Here is a 21983-nt window from a genome sequence, read left to right as displayed (position 1 = left end):
GAGGGGAGCAAGTAAACAAGAAAACAAATGAGTAACCCTGAAGATCAGCAGACTGAAGAGAGGTTTCTCTTAACAGTGAGTGCATATGAGGAAGGCTTGCTGTCAATCATGAGCAAAGCACCTTGGATTCAGCCTGTTGGGGTTGTCTTGTGCGGGACATAAATCTCAGCATTACAACATATGGCTACCTTTTGGTCTCAGTCTGTTCCTGGTCTTTGCACCCCATCCCAGTGTGTGTTTGTGTGTGTGTGAGTGTGTGAGTGTGTGAGTGTGTTATACATACATACAGAGGAGGAGGGCAGAGGTGTGTATGTGCTGATACTGGCCAGTTACATGAGAGGCACTCAGATCTCTAATAATTGAATTTAGATAGTGTCAGCATGAATACCATTTACAACAATCCACCAAGAGACCCGCTCTGGTGGGGTGGGTGGTAGAGGTTCTTGTTTCTGTGCTCTCCACTAATTCAACAAGAAGCCATGTTCATCACATACAAAACCAGCTTAACTGAGAGAAAGAAGCAGCAAACCAGGGGCTATGGAATATAGGGAACATGGCAGAGAGCACCGGCTTCTCTGTGCCCTGGGTCGCCCTGTCTGGCACACCATTTTCCTTCTTTCAAAGATCTCCTTTAGACATTTTTCTCCTTTAGACATTTTTCTGAGACAGAGCTCAACAGTTTAACTGGGCTTTGATTTGTGCACAGAAGTCTGTATTTCCCTTTCAGTTTGGGACATGGTTTTGCTAGATTGGAATTTTAAGTTGACATGTTTTTCCCTGTTTTGAAGGTTTCAATCCACCTTTTCTTTCTTGCCTTGTGTGTGAAAAGAAGTGCCATTTGATTCGGGTTCTAGTTCCTCCCTCGTGGTAAGGTTTTCTTTCTCTCTTGTAAGATTTTCCCTTTGTCTTTGTTTTTGTGTCATTTGAATTGGATACGCCCAGCTATAATTTTTGGCATTTATCCAGGTGGGTATTTCTGAGATTACTGGATCTGTCATGAATTTCAGACAGTTCTCAGCTATGACTGCCCACTTTCCTGTTCCTTTGTCCTTTTCCAGTATTCTCAGTGTTTGGGCATTACACCATTTATAGGTGTCCCACAGTTCTTGGATATTCTGCTATGTTTTTTCACCTCTGCACTTTAGTGGATTTGCCCTCCCCTTTTTTTTGTTTGATAAACCTACTTATTTCTTGATAAACCTATTTATTTCTTAGATTATGTATGGGTGTAGCATTCTGTTTTGATTCCATCTCAGGTTATTGGGAGACACACATCCATTTATTCTTTCATACTGTGTCCCTTTTCCACTAAGTCCTTAGCATGTTAATCATAGCTATTTTATGTTCTGGTTCGGTAATTCCAAAATATCCATCACCACCAAATCAGTTCCTGGGTTTTAATATGTCACTCCAAACTATTTTTTTTTTTTTTTGTTTTTAGCATACCTCATTTTTTGCTGGACATGAAGTTTTGTAATGGGATGTTATGATCAGTTTTCCCACCAGCCTGTTTCCAGAGCTGTGTCAGCCCCAAATAACACACAGAGACACTGTATTAGATATAAAGCTGTTGGCCTGTTACTAGTTCTGTCTTAAATATTTCCACATGGTCTTATCTTACCAGAGAGAGGGTCTGGACCTCTTCTCTCATGTCTCTACATCTTGAATCTCCTCTATTACATTTCTCAGGATCCTCCTTGTCTCCTAGTCCCACCTATCTAGCCTTCCTATTTGCCAACAGTGCTTTATTCATTAATCAATAAGAGAAACATATTTATAGAATGACATCTCCCATCAGGGAATGGGCTGCATAGACTTTTACTATAAGGGGTCATCTGACTAGGAGTCATGCAGTGTTTATCATCTGCTGGGAATACAGATCTCTGCATATTCAACTTCCCCCTGCATCTTTTTGTCTCCACTGTTGTCTCTGGGTTTCCTCAGAAGTTTTAGAGACTGACGCCTGCAGTTCTTTCATCCACATTCCTGCATTGACAGGGTCTGTGTCTGCCCATGTAAGGAGTGTGAGAAGTAGCCTATATTCCTATGAGCAGGTCTTTCAGGTGGGTTTGTGTCCCTGAGCTATCTATCACCTGCAAAGGTTTCCCTCAGCACTGCCTGCTTCTAGCTTACATGAGACAAGAAGGCTAGATGGACTTGGATCACTATCTACAATTCTCCAGTCAGACTAAATCTTTAGTAAAATACTGTGCCTTGACATCTGTCTTTCAAAACAAATGGACAAAGAGCAGAACCCCAGGAGTATTTCAGAGTGGGGATGTCCCCTTCTTCTAGCTGAAAATACGGCAGAGGGTTTTCTCTGGTCTCCATAGTGAGAATACGATGTAGATCCTGAAGTGAAACATAGACCTTTAATTTATGAGTTTCTCTGTAGTGAGCCTCCAGCAACTGTCGAGCAGAGTTTAAATGCCCTCCCCATGGCTGCAGCTGCTGCATTAGTCTCGGGCTCCTGTGCCCTCTGAGTTGTCACTCTTTGAATACTACCATCTTGCTTTTTCGGGGCAGCCCTCTGTCCAGTGATTGGAGTCCTCTGGTGGATACAGGAAGTGATATTTTGTTGCCTTTGCTTATTGTAAGGATGGAGATGACCATGTTCAACATCTTAACATGTTAGAGGAAAATCCAGAAGTCTAAGTTGCTCTGTATTGATAATTGTACAGAAGGTGGACATCATAGTAAAACTGAGAGATTAAGTTATATTGGTGGCTGGATTTTATTCATTTTGATTATTTGGTCATGTTATGGAAACTGAACCTGCATTTATATGTAAAAAAAATTAAGTATAATATGAGGCACATATACTCTTTCTTACAATTTTACATTGCTGTGGAGCAATCTGCTGCTTAATAAGAAAAACCTTCCACTAGCTCTGCTATTAATCTTTGCAACTATTAAAACTGCAGAGATTTAAAGGATATATTTACTGTTGGCTACCCTATCATTTGATTTTATTAAAAAAATTACAGCGCTACTTTTTTCTCTACCATTGTTAGTTGTATAAGCAGAGCCAGAGCTGCTGCTTTTTATTATTACTATAGGGTCTTTATCAGACTTGAAAGTTCTTGTGTTTAATCAAACAGCTGTGAGTTTCTAGTGGCCTAGTGGCCGCACCGCTAAACATCGCTCTGGTCCACTGGAGTCACCAATAGCATATTTCATATAGAGCACAACCCTAAGTAGGAAACATTGTTTTACATTATGATTTGAGAGGCTTTTGCAGCCGCAGGAGATTTTAACCCCCCTTTCTGTTTACTTAGGTTGATCCCAACTGTAATTGACCAGAAATCCTTTATTTTCCCCATGGAGTCTGAGGGTAAACTTTGGCAACCTCAAAAGCAGCGCAGTTCAGTTTCACATGGCCTTCCAAGAGCAAAGGTAGGAGCCTGTGAGACAGACAACATGGGGGGGGCGGTGAGGTGGGGGGTGAGGTGGGGGGTGTGAGATGGTGGAGGGGTGGGGGAGTGGGGAGGGAAGTCTAGGGGAAGGGGAGGCCAGGGGGAGGGGAAGGGAGGGAAGTTCTGGGGGAGGTGAGGCCAGGGTGTGAGTTTTCTTTGGGATAATATAGTGGTAAGGGTTTACAACTCTGTAAATCACTAAATATCACTGAATGTTCATGTTCAAAAAGGGAGCCTGTTGACATAAATTATAACCAAACAAAAGTGCTAAACTTTTTCTAAAATAGCATCTCTAAAATAGCATTTGGTGGTGGTGGTGGGGAAAGGTTTATTTGGCATAAGCTTCCATATCACTATTCATCATAAAAAGAAGTCAGGGCAGAAACTTAAACTGTGCAGGAACCTGGAGGCAGGAGCTGATGCAGAGGCCATGGAGGGGTGTTGTTTACTGGCTTGTTCTTCATGGCCTTCATAGCCTTCTCTCTCTCTCTCTCTCTCTCTCTCTCTCTCTCTCTCTCTCTGTCTCTCTCTCTCTCTCTCTCTCTGTCTCTCTCTCTCTGTCTCTCTCTCTCTCTGTCTCTCCCCCTCCCTCCCTCTGGTTTTCCAAGACAGGGTTTCTCTGTGTAGCTTTGGAGCCTATCCTGGCACTCACTACGTAGCCCAGGCTGGCCTCGAACTCACAGAGATCCGCCTGCCTCTGCCTCCAGAGTGCTGGGATTAAAGGTATGAGCCACCACCACCCAGCACAGCCTTCTCTTCTTTTAGAACCCAGGACCCTCCCCCATTGATCACAAATTTTAAAAATGCCTTACAGGCCTGCCTATAAGCCAATTTTAAAAAACATGGCAAAAAAATAAAATATAAAAGATAAAGCCAAACCAATCATATCTAAGTTGGACATGACAACCCAACAGGAGGAAAAGAGCTCCAGGAGCAGGCACAAGACTTGTTCTCACAGTCAGGAGTCCCGTCCAAATACTAAGCTGACAACTGTAATATACACACAGAGGACCTGGTGCAAACCCACGTGCTTGCTGCTTCAGTCTCTGTGAGAAAACTGCTAAACTTTTAAAAAGAGTAAATATTTACATTGTGTTTTAAATTAGATAATATAGTGCATATTTTGGTCTATCTCTAAAGTTTGATGTTGCTGTTGTTTTGCATGTGTCTATAGTACAGTTAATCCCCCCCCCAAAAAAAAAACATTCTTCAGAAGTAAAGTCAATCAAAACCCAGAGTTCAGGAGGAACATTTTCTGCTACTCTGCTAAGTGTATTTATTAGCTGTAGGAAGTTCCTGGTACAGGCAGTCTTCAGGGTCTTATGGAACCACGTGATCTGCAGATAAAGATGCTTTGACTCCTTCCTTTCCTGTTTGTATGTCTCGATCCTGCTGTTAAGTAGGAATGGAGAAAGATATCTGTCTTGTTCACTGTTTTAGTGGAAATGCTTGGAGTTTCTCTCCATTTAACATGATGTTGGCTATGAGCTTGCTGTAAATTGACATTATTATGTTGAGATATGTTGTCCATATCTCCATTCTCTCCAGGACTTTTACCATGAAGGGATGGTGGATTTTCTCTAAGGCCTTTTCTGCATCCAATGAGATGATCCTTTCTGTCATTTCATCTATTTATGTGGTGGATTATGTTTATTGATTTATGTATATTGAACCATCTCTTAGGAGAAGCCAACTTGATCATGGTGAATATTCTTGTTGAGTTGGGTTCATAAATATTTTATTGAGATTTGCATTTGTGTTCATCATGTTCATCAGAGATTTTGGCCTAAAATTTTCTTCTCTTTCTTTCTTTCTCTCTCTCTCTCTCTCTCTCTCTCTCTCTCTCTCTCTTTCTCTCTCTCTCTCTCTCTCTCTCTGTCTTCTTTGTTTGGCTTTGGTATCAGGGTAATACTGGCTTGGTAGAAGAAATCTGGAGATGCTCCTTCCTTTTCTATTTTGCAAAATAGTTTGAAGAGTTTGTTGTAAGTTCTATGAAGATCTGGTAGAATTCTGCATTGAATTTATCTGGTCCTGGGCTTTTTTTTTAGTTGGGAGAGTTTTAATTACTGCTTCTATCTAACTGGGTACTATGGGTCTATTTAAATTATCTAGGTACATACAAACTTAGGTATGTATCTAGAAATTCGTGTTTTTTGTTTTGTTTTGTTCTGTTTTTTGTAGTTTTCAGTTTGGTGAGTATAGATTTTTAAGGCGTTCACGAGGTCTCTGATTTTGCCTCCACAGAGTGTTTTTTTTTTTTTTTTTTTAGCTTGGCTCTGAATCCCTTTTGGTGTTGGTGGGTTCTGCCCTTTCTAACAAAATATCACAGACAGACATGAAAGAAGTATTTCTTTTACAGTTACTGATGTTGCAAGGCCCAATCAAGAAGCTGGCAGATTGGGTCTGTGATGAGGGCCCATTTCCTAGTTTGGCATGAACTCCATTCCTGGGGGTTCCACTCTTATAATTTATTCACTGAACAAAGGCCTTGCCTCCTAATAATATCACATCAAGGATAAATAGATCAACATGTGCTTTGGGAAAGGATAGGAAAGATGAAGTGTATATTGACTATCCCAAAGTAACCACAGGTCATCTTCTTTGGGGGCCAGATTATCATCACTTTAGAAATACCAGCATGTTTAATGTTCAGGATGATCTGAGAGGGAGGCGTTGCCATTATCTTTAATTGATTTAGCAAAAGACCAAGGTACATGATGCTAGATATGTTGTTCAAGAGCACACAGCTTATGAATGTCTGAATCAGCATTCTGAACCCAGAAATCCAGGGCCACAAAGCCATGCTCGTCCCCACTGTGGTATTCTTTTTATGACAGCGTTATGGCATCTGAATGCCCACACTATAAAACTCACCACTTTACAGTGCTTAGTTGGGTGAATTTTAGTATACTCATAGAGTTACATAGCAGTCATGGGGAAGAAACCCTTCTTATAAGTGTTTGTATTACCTTGCATTTTTTTTCCTTGATCACACTTGCCACAGATGTAATTAGCTAGTGAACTACATGGCTTCTTTGTTGTTGTTTTATTATTTTTTACATTCCAATCTCAGTTTCCCCTCCCTCCCACTCCCTCCTCTCATCTGCTCCATGGAGAGGGTAAGGCCTCCTCTAGCAAATCTACTAAGTCTGTTCCATCATATCACTGAGGCAGGACCAAGGCACCTCTCCACCCCCACACCCCTGTATCTAGGCTGGGCAAGGTATCTCTCCATATAGAATGGGCTCCACTAAGTCAGTTTGTGCATTAGTGTTAGGTCCCAGTCACACCATTGTCACCTATATTAAGGGAGTCTAGTTCAGTCTTATGCACATTCCCCATTTGTTAGACTTGAGTCACTGATCTGTCATTAGCTCGGGTCAGCTGATTCTGTGGGTTTTCTCATCATGGTCTTGACTCCTTTGTTCATATTATCACTCCTCCATCACTTTGATTGTACTCCAGGAGCTTGGCCCATTGGTTAGTTGTGGATTTCTGAATCTGCTTCCATCTGTTTCTGGAAGAGAGTTCAGGCTTCTCTGGGGTTATGGATTGTAGTCTGGGTATCTTTTGCTTTATTCCTGGTATACATTTATGAGTGAGTACATACTACATCTGTCTTTCTGGCTTCTGGTTTTGGGTTACCTCATTTAGGATGGTTTTTCTAGTCCTGTCTGTTTGCCTGTGAATTTTAGGGTGTCATTGTTTCTTACCACTCAGTATTACTCCATTGTGTAAATGGCTTTTTTTTTAAAGGTTTGTCTTTCATTTTGATTACAAACTCAACCAGCATAGAATCTATGCCAGTTTGTTCATGGCTGTACCATGCCAGGAGACTCTCAGTAAATAGAGTAAATGAAACCACCACAGAGACCACTAAAGGTATGCTCATGCCCAAGTTAAGCATCCATGAGGCTTCTCTGCACTCACAGGGCAGGCCACTCGTGCCTCTGTCATGGCACTTGCTACATTAGACCCTGACACTGTGGATGCTTGCCAAGGATTGTTAGGACATGTTGGGATGAGGAAGATAGATCAGGTCTCTGCTGCCATAGAACTTATAGTTGAGTCAGAGAAGGCAAACCATTAAAGGAGAAAGCTAACGATGATAAAATCCTAATGAAAAAGAGACAGTATGCTGCAGTAAGGAAGCTCACACTTCCATCTTCCTACTGTTCAGTAGCTGCTGCTTCCATTAAATTTCTAGGTTTTTGTTTGTTTGTTTTTTGGTGTGTGTGTGTGTGTGTGTGTGTGTGTGTGTGTGTGTGTGTGTGTATGTGTGTATGTGTGTGTATGTGTGTGTTTGCTAAGGGCAGCAGTTGGTTCATAAGACCGGAGACTAGAGGCCTCCCATTTACAATAGCAATGACAGTATCTGAGATTCAGACCATTGTAAAATGCATAGTTGCTATTATTACTTCATAAGAAAAGTAAACATTGGTCAGAACTTTATTTTTTCCATGGGAGTTTTGAGCCCTAGTAAGTGAACATGGCTATAAAGACCAGGAAGTACGTGCTGACAGGAACGGTGCTGTGTTCTCTGAACTAGGGGAGCTCTGTTCAAGATCTTTCCCACCCTGACTTGATTGCCCCTCCAGACCTGACTCCCTGGACATGTTTTATCCTTAATATCAATGGCATCTACTTTAAAATGTGTGTCTGCCCTGCCTAATGGCTCACAACTTTAATCCCAGCACTGAGGGTCAGAGGCAGATGAAACTTGAGTTCAGAGACAGCAGGATCTACGTAGAGAGTTACAAGACAGCCAGGACTACGGGCAAGAACAATAGCTTTGATTTTGTATTGTGAAGTGCAGGGAAAGCAGGGTCCTGTACTGGCATAGAGGCCTATACTTTTGAGTAGGTGTAAAATCACTGACTTTTGACCTTTTAAACTAGGCAAACCCCAGTTGCTCTTTCATACTGTGTCTCCCCAAAGTAAATAGCTGTTTTTGGAATTCTAATTCTTGCCAAAAAAGCTTAGATGACAGAAGTTGCTCAACTGTAATTAAGGATCACAACTAAGAATTGTTTCTTAAGCTTTTTAATATATAAAAAAGAATAATATATAAAAAAGAAACAATTAAAAAAGAAAATTATAGGAGTAGTCTCACCTTTTTTGAAGGATTCCTCTTGACAAAATATAGACACAGTGATGAAATATTAGTAAAATTGGAATCTGAAGTCTTATTTTCAGAATTACAGATGTGTTAGTGAATTTTCCTGTTGCTGTGACAAAATAATAAACAAAAGCAATGTAAAGAAGGAAGGGTTTTATTCATCTCACCATTTGAAGGCACAGTCCATCTTGGCAGGGGATGGCAACCAGAATGTGAGGTCACATGTCTGCAGTCAGGAAGCAGAGTTCTGGAGGCTGCTGCTCAGCCTCTCCTCTGTATTTAGTCCGAGATTCCAGCCTGTGGGATGTTGCCACCTCAGTCAGGATGGGTTCCCCTTTCATTCAGATACCTAGAAACACCCTCAGAGACACAGCTGTGTTTCCATGGTGATTCTAAAAGCAGTTAAGTTGGCAGAGAAAATAAAGCATCACAACAGACACTGTGGATACAGTCAAAAGTCTCCAGACTTGCTTATTAGAATACTCACTTCTTTTTTCTCTAAATTTATCAGCCATACATAATTTACCAGCAATGCATGTTTACTACAACAGTAACAAGAGAAAAGTGTAACAAACACAAAGATGCTGGGGCAAAGCTACTTGCCTCATCCCTATTCTCCACCAACCTACCTGGCCTATGTGTTCCTCCAGACAGTTATTTTGTTTGCACAATCCATCCAGTGTATGTACATAGGCAGATAAATAGGGTCCCCCTATGCAGCCCAGGCTAGCCTCTCACTCACTGTATCTTGGCTTAACAGTGCTGATATTTTAATTGAGTGCCTTCAGGCCCAGATGAAACATTATATTTTGAATTGTTAAAAAATAAAAGATGTTCTTTGCCGATAGATGCTATATAAGAGAAGGTTCAAATAGTTTTCTCAAATATATGCAATTTCAAAAGTAAGTAACTTTGAGATAAAGTAGTTTACCCAGCAATATGGTATATTTCTGAATTTTTCCTATTGAATATCCATAATAACAAAAGAATGTGACCTTGTAGGTTCCAGGTTAGCATATGAAGTGCTTAAAACAAGTAAGAATTATCTTTGGTGGTTATATTTTGTCATAGAGATGTATGAGGGGTTTCTATTTGTTTGCTTATCTCTAAACCCATTCTGGTGTCACACACCTGCAATCTCAGTTCCATGGGAGACTGGCCAGGAGAAACATTTGAGCCAGGGAATTTGAGGTCACCTTGGGTTCCATAAAGAGATTCTGACTAAACCAAAACCCAAAGCAAAAACAGACAAACAGCAATGACAGCAAAACCCAGCCAAGTGTGATGTCACATGCCTGTTTTGGGAGCTGGAGGCAAGGAAATCAAGGCTAGCCTGAATTAGTGTAGTAAGTTTGAGACTACCTGAGTTACATGAGACCCCATCTCAAAACAAACCCAAAGTGTAAAAGAAAAGAAAAAAATCATTGCTGTTCATTATTGTATTCATTTTTGTTTCAATATAGAACTAGTGGATTTTGCCCCCAAGAGTTCTCAATAAGGATTATGGCTGCTGTTTATTATAGTCATACCACCCTACTGAACAACTGCCAGTGTACCCATTTGAGAATCAGAGAGGATTGTATGACATCAATTTCTTTATCAGACATCTCTGGAGACCCTTTTATGTGTTCCTCACTCTGCTGGGTGCTGTGGGAATGCAGTCATGTTCCTGTTCTTATGGAGACAATGTCAGTGGAAGAGATAAGTAGGGAGACAATGATAAAATTCAGGGGTAAATGCTGTGATGGGAAAAGTACACTGGAATGTTTGAAGGACACCCAACTCAGACTCAAGAGGAATGGGTTTCAGAGAAAGGTCCGTAGAGGTGAGGTCTTGAGACTCAATAGGAATGGCCAGAATAATTGGACACTGAGGGAGGAGAGTGTGGAGTGAGTTCCCAGGCAGAGGAGACTGCATTCACAAAAGACTGGGCATGGCAGGGCATGAGGAGAGAGTGAATATTCTCCTGTCTGATTAAGCAGAGTATGATCAGATCAGAATGTGCTCTTCTGAACTTGGCTTGAGAGTTTGAGTAATGTATAGGGTGATGAAGAAAATAAAGGCTTTCAGCAGCCATATGGCAGTAAACCCGCCCCCTCCATGCAGAGGTAGACCACAGCTGTTTCTGCATTGCTAGCGATGCATCTAGAGCAAGCACACGGCCCACAGGATTCCAGCTTTTCTGTACTTGTGTCTGTTATCCCTTCATCCTCCTCATTGCACCAGTCAGGTCAACCCCAAAGCAGTGCAAGCTGTGCTATAATATAATAACAAAACAGTGTGTGAGTGGCCACCTTCTCTGCTTACATTTTACAGTTGTTAACCTTTACCATTTTTGCTTCATCTCTTTTTACTGAAGTGTTTTAAAGTAAAGACCTAATGACATTTCACCTCTTAATGCTTTTAGCATGCATTTTTAAAATGAGCTTTTCCCCCTTGCAATACCATTATCACACCTAATGCAGTCAACAGTGCTTGTGAATATAATACATCCCAGTTCTCACACTCAGATTGCCCCCATGAGTCTTCAGACGGCGTTCCATGCTCTTTACCAAAGCCAGGGGTGGGGAGGTTTTCCTGTTGCATTTATTTCATGTCTAAAGGAGGGACACTCCAGTTTGTGTCTGTCACCCATGTGTAGACAGTTTGGAACTGGGAGCAGGCTCTGAATGGGCCACTGCATGGTTTGGATTCGTACCCTGGCTCCACAACTTGCTAACTACACTTTGGCCAGTCACTTACTGTCTCTGTGGCCTGACTACTCACATGGATGGGGGTGGGGTGGGTAAGGACAGCCTGCATCTTGAAGGGCTGCTGCAAGGGTAACAGGTTCCACGATGCCACACTCTGAGCACTGAGCAGCACAGGTGTTCACAGTGGTTTTTGTGATTAGTCCCCAACAACCTCCAAGGTACCTGAGGCATGAACACTCCATCTCTCTGCTCTCACAAAGCTCACATTCTAGTTGGGGCAGGGTAGACTAGGAAAGTCGAACAAAACTCAAACAACCTGAAAATAAGTATACAGCACATTGGCCTCTTCAACTATAGGCTGTGATCTGAAATGTAGGGGTCACAGAGAATTTGACAATTGTAAAATGTTTCTGAATAATGACCAAAAATGGATGGGAAATTGAGCATGCAGTGACTGGGAGGTGTTCCTTGGCTTTGTTTTCTGACTTGTTACAGTAATGCACTTGTGAGTTGCATTAGAATTATGTGCTCCTTGGGAGACTGCCAGACACATGCTCTTACTATACTTTGTTACAGTTTAGTTGGAGTACACATGTACTATATATTCTTTGAGGTTTATAGTTTACAGTGTAGCTGAGTTGTAACTGATGGGATATGATTCTTACTGAATTGGGGTTCTCAGAAATAGGCCTATAAGTAAGCCTATACCACTAGTGACATTTCCATGAGAAGATCCAATTAATTGCATATTTTTATTTATGTATTTTTTCCAGAAGTATAAACTACTTACTTTTTACAGTTGTTTTCTTATTTTGTGTGGGGTTTGGGAGCACATGTGCCATATGGGTTGGGATGGCTGTGGGAGTCAGACTCCATTCTCTCCTCCCAGTGTGTGCATCCTGGAGACTGAACTTGGCTTCTTGACAGCAGCGCCCTTCCTGGTTGTACCGTCTTGCTGGCCTGCTGCCCAGATTTTATTGTAGGGTATGCTGCAGTTTATTTAATATTTCAAAAGTGGCACCCCAATTTCAAATGTTGTTAGGCAGTTTACCAGGAGAGCCACTATTCTCTGGCCACCAACACCCAAAAGAATTCATAGCAAGAGGGCCTTGGCGTGAACAGTAGCCTGTGTGTTGTGAACACTGGACAGAAGTTGTGTCCATCTGTTAGACAGTAAAGATGCTGTGGCTCTTACACTATTAACCAGCCAAGGTTGAGTTCTTTGTGTAAATATAAACAGCCCATGCTGTTATTCAGCACTGGAAGCCAAGTGTGTGTATGTGTGTGTTTGTGTTTGCATGTGTATGTGTATGTGTGTGTGTGTGTGTGTGTGTGTGTGATGAGTTTAAGGCCAACTTGAGCAACATAGCAGAACTTTGTTAAAAAATAAAAAGTTGGGGTGTTATGAATGTTTGAGGGCTGTTGAGATGGCTCAGCAAGATCCTAGGCACCCGAGCCTGATGACTTAAGTTGGATCACCTGCACCCACATCCAAAGGGAAAAAACCTAACATCTTCAAATTGTCTTCTGACATTCACTACATCCCCCTGTAAACAACAAACAAACAAACAAATAAATAAATAAATGTGATTAAAGTTGCACAGAATGTCAACTTACTACCCTGTAAGGTAGTAAGTGTCTCTGTGGCAGATTGTAAGACCACAAACACAAAACTAAAGCCTTGCCTTTCCTCACCCATGTGCTAGTCTTTACCTCAGATGTTTTGGGTTCAGTGCTGCTGTGTGAGGTGAGCTCTGAGAACCCACAGTCCTGAGACAGGCATTCCGCAGACAGCGGGACAGGGCACGCTTTGTCAGAACCAGGAAGCACATCACCTCAGAACATCCCAGGCTATTTCTAGTAACCCTTACTGCTCTGAGGACCTTCAACCACTGACCATGCGCCCTCAGGTCTTACCACTTTCTTACTCCTTCTCCGCTCAGCTAGCTAGAGTTCCTGGTAAGGGCAGAACTGTTTTCCCCGCAGAGCGTGTCCCTGTGCCCATCACTGGCAGGACTCCTTGTGCTCTTTACCCATGGCATGCGCATTCCACCACGGCTAAGATCATCCATTTCTCCATCTTCCCTACAGTACATGTACCGGTGGGTCTCACTCCAGGAGAACTGAGCAGTAGTCTAGTGGGGTTATCAGCTCATCTTTGTGATGAAGGGAACAGTCACAGATGCCATGTCACTTTGCTGTTCCTGTTTCCCCCTTCCTTTCTGCTAGAAACAAGCATGGCATTTGAAGCCATACTAGCCACCTTGCACAGGGTGATAAGCATGGGGGTAGGCTCTGTGGATGGTGCAGTGGGAGAGGGAAGGAGCCAGGTCCTTGGTAGCTTCTCTGGGTGACTACAGAATTCCAACAGTCATCTACTCCGGCATGTGACAAGGGACCATCAGATTCAGTAGCTCGGCACTGCAGTCACACATGCTCACAGAATCCTAGCACATCTCTTCACTCTGCTATCTCACCTCCAGCTGCTCTGGTTTGCACCTAGCAGCAGCATGTGACTGAGGCACATCTCACAGTAATGTGGACTGCCCTGATTTCAATTTTATGGCCTTCGAGTTTCAAATGTCACTAAACTCAGCCCAGAAGTGCTTTCACTCATCTGTACCCAAATCACTCGCACACCCCCACCTGTCCTCCAGCTGGCACCGCCCTTCCCTCCTCACTGTCACACTCACTGGGGGGGGGGGACGGACGGACAGATAAGCGCCTCTTCCTCTCCCTTCTAGCCACAGTGGAAGAAGAGTTCCTACTGCCTGTGAAGGCAGCCTCCAGTGGCCTCTGTAGCTGTCTCTGCTCACCAATTAGTTTCTCTCTCCTTGGGGAATTCCAGATCTTTGCATGATTGACTCAGTTTCTTCATTCAGATCTTAATGTCATTGTCAACTAAGAAAGATGACCCTAGACTGACATACCCAAAGAAGCCTCCCATTATTCTCCATCCCGGTGGTGGAAAGAGACCTGCTGTCAGAGGCAAATCCAATCCATCTCCCCACTGGCAGGTCACAGGGCTTGGCAGTCGCTTGCCCAGTTACCTTCCCCTCATCTCCGTTTTCTATGGGCAAAGTAGTGTCTTCCCCCCCCCCCCCCCCCCCGTGCTCCTCTCTCAACAGTTTTCCATAGCCCAGGCTGGCCTTGAACTTGCCTTACAGCCAAAGATGACCCTGAGAGTACAGGCCTGAGTTGCTGTGCCTGGTTTTGTAGTATCTTTACTCTCTTAATGATACTATGGTTGGTCAGTAAATCCAGCTCTCTAATCAGCTTGGTCTGCCCTTTATCAAACTACAACCATCTACCACAATACCATCAATGCTACCCGAATACACGATCAAATTAGGGATTGTAGCATCAACAAAGATCATTTTAAAGACATTTTGGTGATTATGAAATAGAGTTTTTAAGGAAAAGTAGGCTAAATGTTTAACTCTTTTTATTTTCCAAATTCCAAGTTAATTTGTTGGCGTTATCATTACGTACTTCGAAGGATGACTATTAAGAACTCATATGTTTTAGTCTAGCTGAAGTATTTCAGTCCCCTGCAGTCTCCCTCCCCTACCTGCCAGTAAGCTCTCTTTTCAAGTATCCCCCGAACAGCACTTTATAATTTATGAGACACTCAACACATATCAGTCATTTGAATCTTACAAATGACCCTGTGAAGTCTGATATTATTCCCCGTGTTACAGATGAGAAATTTAACTCATGTGGCTCAAACTGGGACTCACTGTCTACTGCTCTTTTCAATATATAAAATCATGGTTGTGAGAATAAGTGAAAGGTGACTGAATTATTTTCATATTTGTCCTTTCCCTGGCTTTAAGATTTAAATGGAAGATGTCTTTTACCAGTGGGAATACAGCATTAAGCAACATCCACTTTAGAAGACATTACTCGGGGCAGACACTGTTGAGAACAATGTTCTGCTGATAATACTGTAACTTGGCAAATAGCTTCTCTCAACTTTGTTTGTGAAGCATTTCAATTCTGATGACTCTGTGTGGGAGCTCCTGCTCAGATAGATGTATGTTGTTTTATGGTCTGCCCATGTCTGGGGAGCTGGCATTACATGCTGCCTAGTGTTTTTAATTCACAAGTTCTTCTAGAAGCAACCTTAGCCTCTTGTATTCCAGCCCAAGTTTTAATAGCATAAGCTATTTCCTTCTTATATAGCGTTGTGGGCATAGTAATAAAATAAATACCACAAAATCACTGATGAGATGAGAATTGAGCTCCCTGCTTCTGTGCAACCATGTAGGTAAAACAGTAATTGGCTCTGATAATAAGTTTTGTTCTTACAAACCAAAGTCTAAATGAGAGTCACATTTGATATATCTGCTTGTAATTACTATCAAAAGGAGAGAATGCAAATTTTAGATTGTTTAGTGACTCAAAATAGATTAAAGAAATTGCTGCCTTTTCTTGACCAATTGAAGAAAATGTCTGATATTTCTGTTACTGACGGTAAGAGAGCATCTTCCAGAGTGGCTTTTTTGCCTAATGGGATGATTAATTTCCTTTTGGTTTTTAAATCTATAATTGTTTTTCTTAGAAAAATAAGTGCTTATTATTGGATTTGACAATACAACCTAAGCAGGTAAGTAGAACACACTACAGACTATACAACAGATTTAAGCACTGAATCTATTTGACCATGACTTTCAGTGAAGCCATCTTCAGTATTTTATTCATCAAACCCAGAGCCTCTCACATGCTAGGCAAGTTGCCTACCACTGAGCTACATCCCCAACCTGATAAATATTTTTTACTTAGTTTTCATTTTCACTCAATCATTCATTTATGAGCGTGTGCTTGTGTGAAGGTCAGAGGACAACACTCAGAGGCTGGTTCTCTCCTCCCACATGTGGGACCTGGAGATGGAACTCAAATTGTAAGGCTTGGCAGCAAGTGTGTTTACCCACTGAGCCATCTCACTGGCAGTATTTGTTTTTATATTATTTTATTGTTCTTGAGACAAGTTTTTATGTAGCCAAGGCTGGCCTTGAATTTCTAATCTTTCTGTCTCCACCTCCCAAATGTTAGGATTATAGGCATGTGTCACCATGCTCAGAATCCAGTATTTTAAAAGGGAAACCAAATCATTCAGGCTGTGTATTACATTTTGATAAACTTATGAATTAGTGTCAGTATGGTAAACATGAGACTACTAATAGTTTTAGGATCATTGTTCTAGGAGCTCACAGTAAGAGTCAGTATTCTAATCTACCATTTCTGTTTGTGTGGTGATTTGCTTCCAGATATCTGTGCCCCAGAAATGTAAAATAGGGCAGAGAAGAACTGGGTCTTACTGCTGAAACTCACAGAAACCCTGGACACCTCTTCCCCAAGCCAGCCCTATACCACTCAAAGTTGATGGAGCATAATAAAACTAAGAAAGACTGTCTGGTCCACTGAGCCAGGGATCCTAGAATTAAAAGTTCTAACAAAGCTGAGACATGATAGATGAAGCCATTACCATCAATTGTATCCACCATCCACATTTTTAAAACATCCTAATTACAGAAACCGCAACCAATCGATATAATACATATTAGCAATTTCCTGATCCTTGGTAGGATGGAAATTATCCTGAAAGTTTAATTAAGGAGGAAAAAGTTATGTGCAGGTATTAATTTCAATTTTAAAAAAAGGTACTCAGCTCTCGGCTAAAACACTGGAGGAGTGCCGTGAGTGTGGGCTAGCCACAGAAGGAAAACCATCTGTAACTGGGCTTTACGTTACTTCTGTTACCACATGTACTTAAAGGAGAAAGCCACAAGACATGCCTGCTTTGTGACATGTGTTTTCAGATAGGTTAAATATGGAGGGCAGTTGAGGATGGTTATTTGGAGGTTTGGTTATTCAAGAACGATGAAAAACAGAGGGATGTGTGGAGCACATGTTAGGAACAGCCTCATCCTGACAAGATCGGTCCCTTTATTCTTTTTGTAGCCTTTCTCCCCACACTGACCTCAGTATTTTTATAAATGCTTAAGTTGGAAGAAATATGTGAACTCTGGAGCTGTCTGTTGGGTTACTGCAACCACTTTCTCCCAATCACCCTCTGAACTAAAATATTTGATTGAACACAAATCAAATTTTCTAGTTGTTCCCAGTGCCAAGGTCCCTTAAAAGTAAACAAAGTCCAGATACTGTGCTCCTATTTGTACAAAATGTCCAGAATAGAGTTAGTTATGAGTAGAGACAGAAAGTGTCCTAGTGGCTGCTGGGACATGGGGCAGTAGGACTAGGGAGTGATTGCTAGTGAGTGCAAGGCCTCATTTGGGGAAGATAAAAATGTTCTGGAACTAGACAGCACTGAGCTGGCTTAGCTTTGTGAACATAACCACAGGTCTGTAAAATATATTGTGGGACAAAAGTCATACAACATGTCACATGTGATGCTAAGTGCCAACTCTCTTTTTAACCTGAAGTCATAGACTGTGGATGCTCAGGGCAGCACCTCGTGAGGGCATCATACCCAGCTACTGCCCTTGAGAAGCAAATGGCTGACTTGCAGAGAAGTAAAGTGACTTTGCTGAGTCCCACCCAGCAGTCCTGGCTAGGGTGGTCACCTAGATCTTGTGCATCCTTCCAATGTCCTCCACCACTGCCATTCTGAACAACAGGTCATTGGAACAAGATGCTCCCCCACCCCATGAAAATGCTAAAATCTCTGCAGATACATAAACAGTTGGTGTGGTAAAAATTCATCATGTCCAAAACAAAACCTGTAATGTCCCCAGAGGAATGCAGCCACATTAACAGACCAAGAGAGCCCTCTACCTGTGTGTCTGGAGTATAGATTTTATTCACTAAGTCCTTGACCTGGAAAGCCTGAAATAAATTGAGATGAGAGATTCCTGCTTGTCCTTTGTCCATCCTGGTTGACATGGAGCATTATGTTTTGAGTAAATTAATGGTGTCTGAGGATATACTTGTGCACAAACAGAACACACAGAGGAAAATCTTCCTTTTCTCTGAATAAAAGGGATCAATTAGCAGCCTAAATATAAGATCCATTTTTTTTCCCCAGTGAGTATTGCATTGAACTCCTTATTTTCCAAGAATTTTATAATCCTCCAAGGATATAAAATGTTAGTAAGCATGTTTGTTTATTTTACATTAAAAGTTTCATTGTTTCTTTGTTCCAGCCAAAGACAGACTTGAATGTAAAGATCATGCAAGATCCAGAGAACACGCACCACAGAGCTGCTGTAAATGAGAACTATGGGATCAGTTTGCCATATATTAACCAGAGAAAAGCACACGTAAGTAATGAGCTGCTCCAGCAAACTCTTAATTTAAAAACGCTTCAAGACACTTATTAGTGGTGTAAGATAGAATGCAGATTTTAAAGTAGGACTGATTATTTTGTCCTTGGGATTTTTTAAAAAATGAAGTGTCTTTCATTCTGATGTAATTAGTAATGATTATGAAAGAGGTAGACTTATTTTAAAAGATCTCTTTGTAGCTCATTCTGATTTTTCGTTGTGATTGATAACTCTTTGAATGAGCTAGTGGCATAATTTAACAGGGAGAGGGGAAAATTAACAGCAAAAAGAATTAGTGGAGGAATTTAGGATAGTTTGCCCAGTAGGCTTACCACTAGAAAAAAAACAAAGGGAAACTATCCCACAGCATCTTCCTTCCCAGTGGCACACCCCAGTGGCAACACATAAGCAAGAATTCCCAACCCGAAGCCAGTGCGGCAGCATCTCCTACTGCAGCAAAGTGCTGGAGGCAAAGCCATCACATGCAGCCTGACAGCCTGCACCCCATTGCTGCTGGCTTGGGGCTGAGGTGCTTTGGAGGGAGGACTGGCCTCTTCCTGTGCTGTGGGTTTCCTGGGACATTTAGGAGTTGTGCTCTGCTCTAACTAGGAAACTATTTGACATCATTTCTAATACAAAAAACCATTCCTAAAATGAAATCTATGTAGTTTGAAAATACATTTATAATTGTTGGCTCCTTTTAGTGCTCTTAAAAGTGTATTTTAGTGAAATTGCAACGAAGGGCAGATTAACTTTAGGATTAAATTTGTCAAACTGTTCTTAATTTGCTTAATTATCCCAACCTAAATCATCCAAGTTTCCCCTATTTTTCAACTGCCTAGGTGACCCTCAGCACTCCTGGCCTCTGAATTCACTTTATATTATCCTTACAGGTTTGGATTAAGAGCACTTTCTCCTAGAAATATTTTCTATTCAAAGAAATAGGCACAAAGTTAGATATTTTTATTCCTGTTGGAACTTTATTTAGAATGTCAGTGTGAATAATGTGAAGAGGTTTTTATCTGCATCCCAGGAGCCCCAAAGCCCTTGAAGTAAAAATATTACTTCTCTGGCTGTCCAGGCAGCAGCAGATTTCTCTTTTGTTGTTGTTGGTTTTCCTCCTCTGCCTAGAATTAATATTGGCTTATCTGGTGGAGTGCTGCGGCTTTGCAGCCTGGGGCAACTGCCGGATGGCACACAAACTTTCTGATGAGGACAGACATTTCTAGAGGTCTGCAGAGAGACATGGGGATTTTGCTTTGTTTTGTGACTCCAACATTCAGACTTAAATAAGGAATTCAAAGCAGTTCTAACTTTAGGATGTAATCTTAGCTGTTTGTTATATTTTTAGTAATTTACAAGTAGAATGAGTAGCTTGGGTATTGTGCCTGTGACACTGGGGGCAGTGACTGTTTGAGAATGCTCACTGCCCCATGTGACATGTTAATAACGTATACTCATTTATGATATTAAAGATCCTTTTAATGAAAATGACCTCATGAAAATCGGCAGCAAGCCACTTTAAAATTGGACATACATTGTGTAGATTTTAATCAAACTATTGGCTTTTCTGTACAAATAGTTTATCAAACTATTTTATGTTGGTCTGTATATTAGATGCCACTAGAGAGACAGTTTTGTTTGGATTTATGAAATGGAGGAATTGCTCATAAAGCTCTTTTTTGAGGGAAATAGTTATCTGCTTTTAAACAACAATGTAGTACATCTAGAGGTAAAATACAGCTGGAATTCACCTCATACATATATATATATATACATATGTATATATATATATATATATATATATATATATATATGTATGTATATTTTTAAAAGCACCTACCCAAACTGTGGCCATCATTTAACTAGAGGAGCAGCAGCAAGGCTGATTTCAGAGCACTTCTTCATACTCAGGGCGGGGAGGCTGCCGGGCTGCTGAGGGTCAGGTGGCACCTTATGTCTGTGCAACTTGAACAGCTTGTCAAAGGCCTGCAAATAATTCAGGCATTTTTTCACAAGCAAATACGAACACATAGTCAGTTTACATTATTAGTTCCTTAAAGCTGGTGATATTTCCCATCTAATGAGGAGGTGTTTCCTTCCTCATCTCAAGGACCTAATGGAAGATCTTGATTTGTTAAACACACACACATTCACACATACATACATACATGCATGCATGCATGCACGCACATACACGTACACATGTGACACCATACAATCACAGAACTTGCCTTTAGAATATTTTCTGTGATCCTTTTTAGATAAAAATCAATTTCTGAAAAAAGCACTGAGTGCAAAACCACTAATGAGTTTAGGATCTTAAATGCACCAAGTAAAAGCTGAACAACCCTGTCCCACGCATTAGTTGGGTTCTTTGGGGTGGGGCGGGGAGATGGAAAGGCGGGAGGTGGAGAGGCAAGCCCTGGCACTGCTCTTGCCCGCTCACAGCATCTCGTTCCAGTCAGGCCTTACAGTGCGATGCACTGAAAATCAGTGAAAATTTGACTTTGATTTATTTTTTTCAAATAAAGAGGGTTTCTTAAAAGGCTTGAAACATGTAACTGTTAACATGAATTTTAAAAGAACGATTATGAATGCATAACAAAATAGCCAAACAAAACATCGCTGTGAATTGCTGCACAAATAACTCTGATTACAACTGTTATGACCTAGAAAAGAATCATAAAAACATTTTTCTTGTTGGCAAGCTATGAGTTGCTGGAGAATTATACCATTCTTTGGTCCCACTTTCCAAATAAATAAATATATAATGCTATGTAAACTTAGAACCTTTTATTTATTCATGAGGTTGGATTTAATGCTGTGATGACTTTCAGGCTTTATGACTCGTACGTTATACAGGGCTTTTCACTAACTTGGTTGGGTAGCAACCACACTTCACAAATCATAGCTTCATTCTTTACTGTTTCACTCAGGGTGTGCAGAGCAATCTCTCCCCACTGAAAGCACAATCATTTCTGAAATGATAAAGTAATGGAAAGTGAGGCAATTGTGTTAATGTCAAATGATTAGAAGAAGTACCACAAGCGGGGGTGGGGTGATTTCAAAACATGATTGTGTTTTAAGTCCATGCATATGGCCACAATTACAGTCACAACATAATTTGGCAACGGTAGCAGAATTAGATTTAAACAAATTGATGTTACACTGCAGTAATTCAGAACGAGCTTGTTGCATTTATAAACCATAACAAGAAGCAGAGTGAATTAATAAACCCTTCTTGTCACTAAAAATAAAAAAGGGAATAATTGCTGAGATGGAGTTAACTTAACAGATGACTACAGTCAGCATCCTTCTAGCCTAGATGTGGCAAAGTGAAGGTCACCCCCATTTCAGATGACAAAGAGGGGACATTTTGTTGGTAAACAAATTAATCTTTGGAAAGGTCACCATTTGTTTGAAGTTTTTATCCAGTTCTTGTCATCTGGAATCAGAGATTGACTGT

At 41.2% G+C, this 21983-nt stretch overlaps 1 protein-coding gene across 1 annotated transcript in view; it reads left to right on the top strand.

Moving 5' to 3' along the window:
* Positions 1 to 21983, top strand: part of Iqch (IQ motif containing H) — a 169620-nt gene that overhangs the window by 7582 nt on the left and 140055 nt on the right. The window contains exons 3-4 of the mRNA XM_051197720.1: positions 3279 to 3396; positions 18395 to 18511. Of these exons, the coding sequence (XP_051053677.1) occupies positions 3279 to 3396; positions 18395 to 18511 (235 nt within the window). The remainder of the gene's footprint in view (positions 1 to 3278; positions 3397 to 18394; positions 18512 to 21983) is intronic.

Source organism: Phodopus roborovskii, unplaced genomic scaffold (assembly GCF_943737965.1).
Source record: "Phodopus roborovskii unplaced genomic scaffold, PHOROB, whole genome shotgun sequence".
Lineage (NCBI taxonomy): Eukaryota > Metazoa > Chordata > Mammalia > Rodentia > Cricetidae > Phodopus > Phodopus roborovskii.
This window is presented reverse-complemented; position numbering and strand designations above follow the sequence as displayed.